The 11,498-nt window shown below is 40.4% G+C and overlaps 1 protein-coding gene across 2 annotated transcripts; it reads left to right on the top strand.

Moving 5' to 3' along the window:
* Window positions 1–252: 252 nt before the first annotated feature.
* sfi1 (SFI1 centrin binding protein) lies at window positions 253–11,450 on the top strand. Of its 2 annotated transcripts, none has more exons than XM_069143905.1 (30): window positions 253–944; window positions 1,030–1,101; window positions 1,236–1,346; window positions 1,436–1,530; window positions 1,622–1,739; window positions 1,821–1,923; window positions 2,022–2,178; window positions 2,272–2,417; window positions 2,749–2,841; window positions 2,934–3,031; window positions 3,204–3,270; window positions 4,353–4,483; window positions 4,587–4,668; window positions 4,769–4,947; window positions 5,050–5,125; window positions 5,939–6,034; window positions 6,145–6,221; window positions 6,345–6,447; window positions 6,543–6,639; window positions 7,005–7,165; window positions 7,266–7,340; window positions 7,498–7,572; window positions 7,669–7,845; window positions 7,928–8,127; window positions 8,213–8,296; window positions 8,442–8,706; window positions 8,806–8,902; window positions 9,034–9,178; window positions 9,318–9,417; window positions 10,171–11,450. In XM_069143905.1, the coding sequence occupies exons 1-30, from the start codon at window positions 778–780 to the stop codon at window positions 10,315–10,317; spliced, it is 3,594 nt and encodes a 1,197-aa protein (XP_069000006.1). In that variant the 5' UTR covers window positions 253–777; the 3' UTR covers window positions 10,318–11,450. The 2 variants fall into 2 exon arrangements, with proteins under 2 accessions (XP_069000006.1, XP_069000014.1); XM_069143913.1 differs by having other exon boundaries at window positions 917–944; window positions 1,217–1,346.
* Window positions 11,451–11,498: the final 48 nt, after the last annotated feature.

Genomic DNA, 11,498 nt, shown 5'->3' with positions numbered 1-11,498 from the left:
TTACATTGTGCCCCGTCGCGCCTTTGTAGAATTGAAAATAGTCTGGTGTGCTTTGGCGACGTTGTATTTTAAAATTGAAACCATTACATATAAATCATATGGATCTAATAAAAAAAAAAGTTATATGCAATGCTATAAAAAAAAATGTGGCAAAAATCAAACTTGTTTTGCTGGGATATAATCGATACAAAATTTACAAAATTTATGCGGCATTATTTGGGGCAGCTACTATTTGTCCAAGGGTTTGCTCGATTTGTTTTTCCCCAAATCGGTTTCCCTGAGCTTCTTTGTGAAAAAAGAGACTCCGCCCTGACGGGCGGTCCAGGCCTGATTTAGCGTATCGCCGTTGTTTTTGAGAGGACCTTAGGTGCGTACTAGACTCTACAGCGGAGTAAACATGTCATAATTTATTCCATTTTGTAGAGTGAAAGTTTTTTTTTAATTTTTTATTACCAATGCCTCACAAACAGCTTGAAAACTTTGAACGTTAAACCACCAACAACCCGAAAGTAGCACAATGTGCGCTCGGCGCAGGCTGTTGCCGTTGACAACCGTCCCCGCTGTCACACTCGTGCTCAAGTGATAAGGGAATACACGCGCGCGCGGCAGTTCAATATCCCAAACAGCTTCTTCACATCGAAGTAGGAAGTTATTTTTTTATTTAAAACTGAGGGCTTCTGATTGTGGTAAAGTGCTGGTCTTTAATCATTGTCTTTTAAAAGTCGTGCTGTGGCCGTACTGTTTTGTTTTGCGTATTCGTGACTTAAAATAAGTACAATGCAGAGAAACGCTAGAAACCCTCCAGATCCTGTAAAAACACGACCAAGCAGCGTGGGATCCGGTGGTGCAAAAAAACAAGTGCGCAAAGTTCCCACTAGAAAGATTCCTTACAGAGTTGGATACAGCTGGAACAGAGGTGGAAGACTCAAGGAGCTGAGAATAAGGTGGAGACACTTTATTTACCATATTTCACCGAGCAATTTTAATTATTCATAACTACCTTTTTTTTTTTTTTTTGTATCCCTGCAGGCACCTGGCGAGAAAGTTTCTGAAGATATGGATGCAGAACACATTTGGTCGAATTCTTCCTCATGAAGCCAAGTAATGTGTTACACTTACTTTCCAAACTGGAGTTGTTGAAATAAGTACCTGCACCTGGTTGTTTTTAAAGCTCGCTACTTCTAATGTCCTACCGAAGCATTTTCTGTAATTCCAGGAAATATTACGTGTTGCAGGTCCCACTATAACAACGTGGTCCTAAGACGAGCCTTAGAAGCATGGAGAGACGAGTGGTGGGCGTCCAGGAGGGAGTGGAGGCTTACACTGTGGGCAGAGTGTCACCACAGGTCATTTACATGACATTAATCAAGACGGCAAGCTGGCCTCCGAAGGATTTTTTTTTTTTTTGTCTGTGCTGATGCTGTTTGTGTTTTAGGTTTTACCTGACCAACTGGACGTTCCGTAGTTGGCAAAAGTTTGTTTCCTTGCAGAGGGAAAATAAATCTAAAGTGCAGAATGCTCAGTCATTTGGTATGAGTTTTACTCTTTCTAAATCAAGCCATTTGTTTTGTCAGAGTTCACAGGCAGCTGGTGTGACTCACCACTTTGTTTCTTTAATCAGCTGACAAACAACGGCTGCGTCTGGTTTGGGACAGATGGGAGGTTTTCACAGAGATGAGGAGAATGAAGAACCGAATGCTTGAATCAGCTCTCGTGCAAAACAGATGCTCAACTCTTCAGTGAGATGATTTATATATCCAATCTTTACTATCTTTAATATCTTAGCACAATATTAGTTTTAATGCTATTGTGTTTTGCAGTTCAGCATGGAGATTTTGGCGAAATAGGCTGCGGCACCAGAGAGACTTCAACACTTTAGAGCACCAAGCACTGAAACAGAGGGCACTGGTGTTACAAAGCAGGGTAAAGATGTGATCCAACACACTTATAAATCTAATTTATTCAACCTAATGTGCAATGAATGCTGGTGGTAATGTGGGAACTTTAATATTTTGTCAAAGGCTTGGCTTCACTGGATAGAAATGCACCGAGCAGCTCGTTGCCATGGAGAAAAAGAATCCAAAGCTGTGCTTCACTTCATCCTACGACTGAAAAGACGGACATTGCATCAGTGGATGATTTATGTATCCTTTCGTCACGGCAAGAAAAAAACACAAGGTCAATATAAAATCGTCCCTTTTCTTGAACATTTCCAAAACTTGACTATTAAGTTGTCTCTTACAGTTGTTCTTGTGTGTGTGTTTCTTTTAGCTGTGGCTCAGCGTGCCTGCTGTCTCCGCCTGGTGAGGGGCTGTTGGCATAAATGGATTAATGCACTGCAACGCAAACAGGCCGAGGAGACCCGTTTGGAAGCTGCAGGCCTTATGGCCACGCGAAGCGCACAGCGCAGAGCACTGGTGCGCTGGACAGCTTGTATCCTAATGCATGCATAAAATTAAACCACCTTTAGTTTTTAAACCAACTAAAGAATCACACACAGTCTACTGAAGGATAGCTTTTTTTTTTTTTTTTTTTTTTTTTTATAATATTCGGCACAGATGTTTGATTCTTGACCTCTTCAATGGATGTCACTTTGTGCGGAGAAGAGGCTGAAAGAAACCAGATAGCAAGTCAACATCTCCATTATCGCTTACTGGTAAAAGAAAAAAGAAGAATCAACTACGAAGAAGCAGAGAGTGCAATTGTTTCATTTATTGGTCACTGTTGTTGTTGTTATTGTTGTTGCAGCGTGCTGGATTGCAGGGGTTCTCTCTCAACATCATGTGGAACAAAGCACAGCGACTGAACAACAACATGGCTGTCCAACATCGTCAGCAAACAGTAAATGATGAGCGCTCGGTGATCCTCACACTCACATAGCACCAGTAAAATTTTGGAAACGTCTGAGGGTTTAACGTTTGTGTTTTTTGTAGATGACGTGTAAGTACTGGAGAATGTGGCGGGACCGTCTGGAGGAAGTTGAAGACCAGCGTTTTCAACCACTCACACAGATGTGTCTGACTAACTACAGGTGCTGTTATTTACATTTCCCAAGCTCAACAGTATTACAAGTTTGCCCTGGAGTGAGAAGTATGTTCATTGTTCTGTTTTATAGCATCCAAGCTACAAACATAGTTCATATGCTGTTTGCTTAATTTGAATCTAAATTTCAACAGGAAATGTTTTTTTCTTTTGTGTTGCAGCTCTTTACTGTTGAGGAACTGTTTTCTGCACTGGAGAGAGAAACTGGCTGAACAGAGACACAAACAGGTATTTTCAGATACCAGAGCGCAGGAGATAAGAGATACATTTCTATAGATTAGAGCAATCAATATTTATCTACCAAGAAACCTTTTATGGCAGTATTTTATTCCCTCATGTTGCTGAGTCAAATTTTAGTTTGGAATCCATTTAACTTGAAAGACTAGAAAACATAATATCGCAGTTTATGAATTCAAATGTCACAGTCAAATATACTTATATCTAGTGTTGGAGTAGTGTCCTCTAGCACTTGCCCAGCTAGAAATGATGCAATGTTCTACTGATGTTTTCAGTAGGATTTTTTTTGTTTGTTCGCCGAATGTTCTTTTAAAAGGTAATGTTCCATAAAAACATCCTAAAAACACTTTAAGGATGTTACCTCAAAACATTTGTGTCATGTTTGTAAAGCATGTTACGTCACTTTAAAACAATTACACTCCGGGGATGTTAAAAAAAAAAACTTAGCGCATAAGGCTCTGACAATGTAATAAAAAACATTTTAAGAACGGTAACACAAAATATATATAAAAAAAAAAACATTTAAATTGAAGGTTAAATCACTCACTGTCAAATATATATTTAAGCAATCTGTATATACACAGAAAAGGACAGAAGCAAATACTGTAATAATCACTGACTATGTGTATAAACGTAAGTAATTTATTCTCGACACAGCTAAAATAAATTCAGCACTCCATACGTCTTTGCACTTGTCAATTTATAAAATCTAAAGGAGCAGTTTGACCTACAAAGATTTAGCTCAAGTCAACTTTAATAAGGGTAGAAATAAATATTCATGCCCAATTGTGAATTAAGCACTTGCAATACATATTTAAATATTACATTTTATTTGTCAAGAGACTCAAATGACACCGTTCTTGTTTCTTACTCTGGCACGTTTTAGTCTTTATTTCCTTTAATACCTGTTGTTGAATGAGAGCTGCTGCATACCAAAGACAATTCCATGTGTGTAATAACGTATAAAGCCCAATAAAGCTGACGCTGATGAATTCCTTCAAAATGTAGGTAAACGGTAGTTGAAAATATGAGATATATGATATAATCAAATTCAAAAACATGCTTTTCTACAGGGAATGGAGCGTCGTGCCGACATTTGGTTCGCTGAGCGCATGTTACCTCAGTGTTTTAAGTCGTGGGTGGAGTTCACTCTGCAGAGAAGACTGTGCGAACAGAGGAGACACAAAGCTGAAGTCTATAATCGGTGAGTTACCACCTTTTTCCAGCCACACTTTTAAACATGTTTTAAATTGTTCCCAAACAATCAGGCTGTCTTTATGGGATTTCTTTGTTTGCTGTGTTGTCAGGCAGCGTCAGTACGCTTGGGTGTTTTACACCTGGTGGGGCCAGTCAGAGAAACACAGGGAGGAGATGCTTTCTGAGCGGATGGTATGCCGGGACGACGACCGTATGTTGTTGATGAAGACCGCAGTTGCGAAGCAGACATATAAAACAACATTTAAAAAAAAAAATTTGTATGTATTTGCAGGCGATTCTTCATGAGGAGCGATGTCGCATGCAGACGGCCTGGGCTCGGTGGAGACAACGCACACAGCAGCAAATCAAAGAGGTGGAGACGCAGGAGGCTTCACACCGTCTGTACCTGCACAGACTTCTCCACAAGACAGTGATGCAGTGGAAGGACAACAGCACTGAGATACGAGACAGGTGAAGCAAAACAAGTTCTGCTGACGCTCTTGACACATCTGTGCTGCACGTTTCAGTGTTGTTAGCTAAAAGATTTGTTTATTTTTATTTTTTTGATGTCAGGAGAAACAGAGAGCAGCAGGCCTGTCGGCAGGGGGACCTCTCCTGCATGAGATGGGCTGTAGAAAAATGGAAAAAGGTGCTGTCTTTGTCCTGTCCAGTGTTCACACCATCTGTTGATGTAGTTAATATACTGTACTTTAAGCAATCAGAGCTTTGGGGTTAAGATTAAAAACTGAGCTCTTTAGAGCTGGAAACTTGTTTCTTATAAATGTTCTGCTCAGCAAAGCTCTTCAGCGACATGTGCAGTGTTTAAATGAGACCAGAGCTTTAAGGTGATGTTATTTAAGCTGATGAATGTTTCTCATCTTATTAAAGGTTCAGTTTGTAGGATTCTGGAGGATCTATTGGCAGCAATGAAATATAATATTTCTAATTATGTTTTCATTACTGTATAATGAATTCAAACTAAAAATCATACATTAATGTATTTTAAATCTTCATATCTACACACGATGTGGGTCCTCCTTCACAAAGACCAACATGTTCCTACAGTAGCCCAGAAGAGACAAACCAAAAACGGTCTCTGGAGAGGGCCTGACATGTTTTTAACAAGTTTCATGGCCACCGTAGATGAGAAGGGGAGGGTGAGGAGAGGAATGTTCAGTTGGTTGCAATCTGCAACCTCACTGCTAGATGCCAGTAAATCGTACACACTGCTCCTTTAATTAATAGTGTATTACAATCCTACATGTCTCATTTAATAGTTCATCATGGGAAGGTAACACAGTATACACGTATTTTTTTAGATTGGTATTTTTAAGACAATTGCAGAAGCACATGCTGACGACACAAATCATATGTACAGTTCACTGTTTAAAGTCTGTGTGTGCAAGTGTGTGTGTGTGTGTGTGTGTGTGTGTGTGTTAGTCACTCCAGTGTGTGTGATCAGTTTGTGCAGAGCCAGAGGGTGAAGAAAAGCAGGCTGCAGCAGATTCAGCATTACCATGAAGTTAAACTTCTCAAACACTCCTTAATGACCTGGAAGGTACATATGTACATGCAAAATGATCACATGATTTCATGCATTGAGGGGGGGGGGGGGGGGGTGTAAAATGACTGTTAAAGTCGTTACACTGCGGCCTGCTGTATTCACAGAAACACCACCTCCAGATGTCTCAGATCTATGAGCATGCAGAGGAACTTCACAGGCAGAAAACACTGTGTTTTCTCAGGTAATAAACACAATCGTACATGCAGTATATTCTCCCTCAAAAGCTAAAATCAGAGCTTCACTTTCTCTATTTAGAAACCATATGTGTATGTCATCATCATCAGTTTCGGTCATGTCTCTCCAGAAAGGTTTTGACTGCGTGGAGGGAGAATGCAGCACTGCTGGCAGAAGTCCGAGTCGCTGAACGTCGAGCACAGAATCACTTTCAGCACTTCTTTCAACTTAAGGTTATAAATCAGTCTTATACCTTCATCTTAAAAAGTATCAGTCATTATTGCATGTGTTTTTGCTTATTGCTTTGTTTACTCTAAAATCTCTAAAGGTGTTTCTTGTCTGGAGAGAAGCAACAACACATGCCGTGTCAAAGCGCCACCAGCAGGGGGAAGCACTCCGCAGGGCACAGATGTCTATGAATCAAGGTAAATAGACAACAGGTCAAAAAGACTCCTGGCTGCCAAGTTTGAGCTCCATTTAAATATTTCTTCTATTTAAATGTGTTCATGCGAATCTTTTATGTAACCATTAACAGAACTGCCAATCCTAAATAATAATTCAAATATTTCACTGTATTTTTAGTATTCAAGCAGGTTTTTCTCACTCTTACAGCTGTTTAATGTGATTTGATTTGGTCTCATAACCACTGCTTACTGCCAAATTTTAAAGACAAAAAAAAAAAAATATGACTATTATTTGCATAGATGTTACATCAGGATCCTACTATTGAAGTAAGTCAAGCATGCCTGAGTTGTTTTACACTTTTAAACCTCGTCTTTTCTGTCTTTAGTGCGACTGCTGCGGTATTTCAGACAGTGGAGGAAACAAACCCGGGAGGCTCGGCGGGAGAGGGTGTGCATGGAAAAAGCCAGACGGCATCATAACTCAAAACTCCTCTCTACCAACCTGAAAGCATGGAAAAGACATCACTACCAGCACCAGAAAAAAAAGGTTGTAATTTCATTATCCCTTAATTGTTATATAACTATATATACTATACTATTGACATCACACTGTAACATGAATTCTTAAATGTGTGATTATTCCACAGGTGATGAAGCGCCAAGGAATCTTGCTGTTGAGATTAAGAATGTGCCAGACATACTTTGAACAGTGGAAAATAAAGGTTTGTTGAGGTTGTTGTCGTGCTACAGAATAATGAGATGTCTACCTGATGGTTTTATTTGGCATCTAAAGTGCCTAAAACCTTCGCACAGTGCTGCATGTGGTTTGGTTCTGTGCAGTTAAACTGGCCATGACTTTGGTTTTCTTTGTGCTAACAGCTGCAGCACAGACGGAGAGAGGCTAAGCAGACGGAGCGAGCACTCTGGCACTGGTCTCTCACTCTTCAGGCCAAGGTAACACCTGCCGCCTCATTCTTCTCTCACTACTAAACTGAACCCTGCAGAAATGGTGCTTACAGGATTTAACGCGTCTCCGTGAACCTGCTGCAGGTGCTGTATGGGTGGAGGCTGTGGGTCACAGAGCAGCGCAGGAATCAAGAACAGGCAGCCAGAGCTGCAGAGGTCTACAGGGACCACCTGCTGAGGGAGGGCGTGACACGCATCCTCACATATGCCGCTCATATGAATGATCTCACAACGAGCCTCACGCAGCACAGCCAGGAACAAGTGGGTCATTGTTTTCCTCTTGTGGCTTCAGACATCCGTTTCGAGTATCATTTCGTCAAGTCTGCCTGCCTGTACCCTGCAGCGATCACAGCATCTCCAGAGAGTTGTGAAACGCTACGCCATGAGGTGGAAGCAGCGGGCGCTGCGTAAACCACGAAGAGAGCAAGAGGTCAGAGCGCAACCACCACGAAAGAGTGTGACCTTCTGTCTGACTGCACCGAACAGCGTTGCTTCGTCTGACTCAGCGGAGCAGGGGGCCGATGATGGAGGGCTTAGCGAGCTGTGAGTCTGTGCTTCAGTCTTACAGGCTCTGAAACTTCCAACACATGGAGTCTTACAGTCTTACAGAGTTTGTCATTTTCTGCAGACTTCTTACCCGAACAACTCGACGTCAGCCACGTCGCTGGAAAGAACTCTTCGAGTATCCACTTAAAGTGTCGCCACAAAGCAGGTAAAGCAGTTGTCTCTTATTCACATTTTTCATTATACCTAATCAACAAACATTACATTGGTTTTGAAATATTAGAAATGTGAGTCTTGTCTTTGATGCGCATCAGAAGGCACTGACAAATGCTTCTTTTTTTTTTTTTTTCTAGCAACCAAAATCAATCTGTTATCACCAGCACTGAAGCAGTTCCAAGGCCCTTTGAGTTCAATTGTCCTCAGATAGAGCTTCCTGCTTCGTCATACAGCCTCTGTCCTGATAAAGTCTCCGTTCCCTCAACACATCAGAGCACCCTCATATCAACCGTATCACCCTCTGAAGCTCACGTGTCCACCGTGGACTCTCCTCAGGAAACCCAAAACCGAGACCTGCTTTTACCTCCTTCTGCTTTCATGACCACCGCGACTCAGAATATGGCAATAATCACATCTTTGACTTACACGCATGTTGACAAGCATTCATTGCTATATTCAGTAACCTAATTGTCATATTGTGTGTACTCTTTCTTTTCCAAGCTGAGGAAGTCCAGCAGCTCAGGTCCTAGAGATGCTCCACATGTGCCTTTTCATCATGTTTTCACTTCCTTTAAACACCGGTCATCAACTTATCCCGGTACGGTGCCCACACCTTTCTCTTTCGTATGAGTGCTTTGTCATTGTCTATAAAAAAAAAAAAAAAAAACACTGCTGTTAAATTTGGATTGTAAAAAAACATCACAAAAACCACCGTGATACTTTTTCAAGAGGTACATCTGAGGGCCTCCAGTGGAGAAACCGAGGTACGTCATGCAGAACCTGCAGCAGCTGATCCAGCATCAGCTCTGACAGAAGAACTTCTCAGCATTCAGCTGGACATGAAGAACTTCCAGCAGAGCCGAAAGCAGCTCCGGTAAAAATCACTAAAAACACATTTTTCCCTCTTCTTTATATTATTTGACATGTCGTCTCATCGTGAGTGATGTTTGATTTTGTGTGTGTGTGTGTGTGTGTGTGTGTGTGTGTGTGTGTGCGTGTGCGTGCGCACTCAGGGCATGGCGAAAGCTGAAAGAGGTATTACAGAGCTGGCTGCAGACCAGTGGAAAGGACGAAGAAATGGAAAGAAATGCGGTTTGTCAAGAGTTGAAGGAGGTAAGGACATAAGATAATTTTGTCATCATTTATTTGAAATGTTGCAGAGAGCACGACTGCACAAGAACAGAATTGTCAGCATCTGCATGGTACACCTGAGAAATAATACTGTTTCATTCATCTTTTGAAGATACAGGCCTGATATAGTTGCTGCAGACCAAATCTCAATATTTCAACAGAGAGAATCAACATCGACTAAGGTTGATTCTGTTCAAATGTTTAAAAAAAAAATAATAATAAACCATCAATACCGACTGATTACAATATCAGTAATGCCCCCACCAGTCTGTCAGTGAGATATTTGAATTCCTTTGAAAGTGATGCGTCATATTATCATTTATGAAAATCTACAAAGTGCACAACTTCTTATAACTACTGTAAACTTTACCCAACAAATTAGAGTGAGGCAAAAAAAATCTTTTGACAATTTGTACACATTTTTACCATCTGATGACTGTAATTATCAGCTCATTTAATACATTTCTTTTATTATGTAAAGTAGAAAGGCATCTCACACAGTGTGTGAGGTCCTGATTGTGAAGCGAGTTGCCAGAAGTAACTTCTTAAGTTAGTATCACTGATGTCTTAAATTTTGCATGTATTCTTCTGCAGTCTCATTTCAACAATAAATCTCTGACTGTGAATAACTCAGCAGGGGTCGCATAAGAGGACAGTTACTTACATCACAGACGCTGCACGTTATTGTTAATAAAATGGATTCTTCGTCACAGTTGACGTTTTTGATGTTTACAGTTGGAGGAGCACATCGACAGACTGTCGACTGAGCTGGAAAAATGGAAACCGACGATGCTGCTGCACGCAAACAGAGTCCAACGTTTACAGTCTGTCCGTCGAAAAACAGAAGAGATGGAAACGGATAACTGTGTGTTAACAACGTGACAGGAAACAACGCAGGTCCTCAGACACTCACCTGCTGGTTGTTTGGACTTGTTGGTGTTTGTTTACACCTTATTACTGCATTCAAAACTTTGCCCTGAAGATGAATTAGGACAAAGCAGAAAGCTCTTTTATGAATTTTATATTTGTCTTAAATCAAAATCTTGTGGTGGCCGTGTCAAATAATGATACTGTCCGGGGTTTGAAGATTGACCCCCAAAAGGAAAGTACCAACAAACACAATCCAGGCTTCAAATTATTTTTTTGTGAATAGCTGAGTAAATTGAAATAATAAATATTTTAAACTGAAGCTTCAACCTTAAAATGAAACGCTTTCATTGCTGTCAAGTGCGCTTTGAGCTGTAAAATTACAACTCAATATCTGAATTCTGTCTGAAACTAATCTGAAAACTGAATGGAGAATTGAACGAGCAAAAGGTTCACCAGCTGATACATATTTTGCTACAAGCTTGCTTATTTATTTAGATAGAATGTTTATACCTTTATTCCAAAAAATAGATATCCTATCACCAATGTAATGCTGCTGATTCTCATGTCAAATGTGTTCAAATTGATTCGGCATATCCAAAAACATTAAAACCATGTCCCTTAAAGCAGCCTTTACTTTTGCATCTGGACTTTAAATGGGCGAAAATGTTGGATAGGGGTCGTCCTTGGGACAGATGGTGCTAAATATTTTCCATATGTGTGTAAAAAGTGACTCAACTGTTTTTAGAGGAGTTGCCCTTGCGCAATAGACTTTCTATTTCCTCGTAAGTAGCAGCGCCTCTTATAGTCTGGAAAATCTATGCCGCTAAATCAAACTAACGAAGGGGACATCTGTCTGTTGCACTCGTCTGACTGCATATGACAGATTTCTCTTGACTCTTTGAACAGCTGCAGGTCAGAATGCAGCGACTTTATACTATTTTACTGATTTTCATCTTTGTCTGCTGCATCAGGGGTAAGTGTAATTACTGAACTAGCCTTTTAAGTGTTTTATGTAGATACTGAACCTCATTGTGTTGTTGAATATTCTGAGTCTTTCTATGCTTTTGTTTATATTAGGATTTGGTTGTTGCCCCTTTTTTGGAGCTTCTGCTTTTATTGACATTATTAAAAATTATTTTGACATGATAAAAGTTGTAAAATCTTTTCAGTTCACAACATTTTTTTTTGGTTAA

This window comes from Embiotoca jacksoni, unplaced genomic scaffold (genome assembly GCF_022577435.1).
Source record: "Embiotoca jacksoni isolate LCO1_2020_lvr unplaced genomic scaffold, fEmbJac1.0.p SCAF_1, whole genome shotgun sequence".
NCBI classification, from domain to species: domain Eukaryota; kingdom Metazoa; phylum Chordata; class Actinopteri; family Embiotocidae; genus Embiotoca; species Embiotoca jacksoni.
This window is presented reverse-complemented; position numbering and strand designations above follow the sequence as displayed.

Coding starts and splice junctions, on each gene's coding strand:
- sfi1 (XM_069143905.1), top strand. CDS start 778: ATGCAGAGAAACGCTAGAAACCCTCCAGATCCTGTAAAAACACGACCA. Junction 5,126..5,938: donor CTGTAGAAAAATGGAAAAAG/GTGCTGTCTTTG, acceptor GTGTGTGATCAG/TTTGTGCAGAGCCAGAGGGT. Junction 6,222..6,344: donor AAAACACTGTGTTTTCTCAG/GTAATAAACACA, acceptor ATGTCTCTCCAG/AAAGGTTTTGACTGCGTGGA.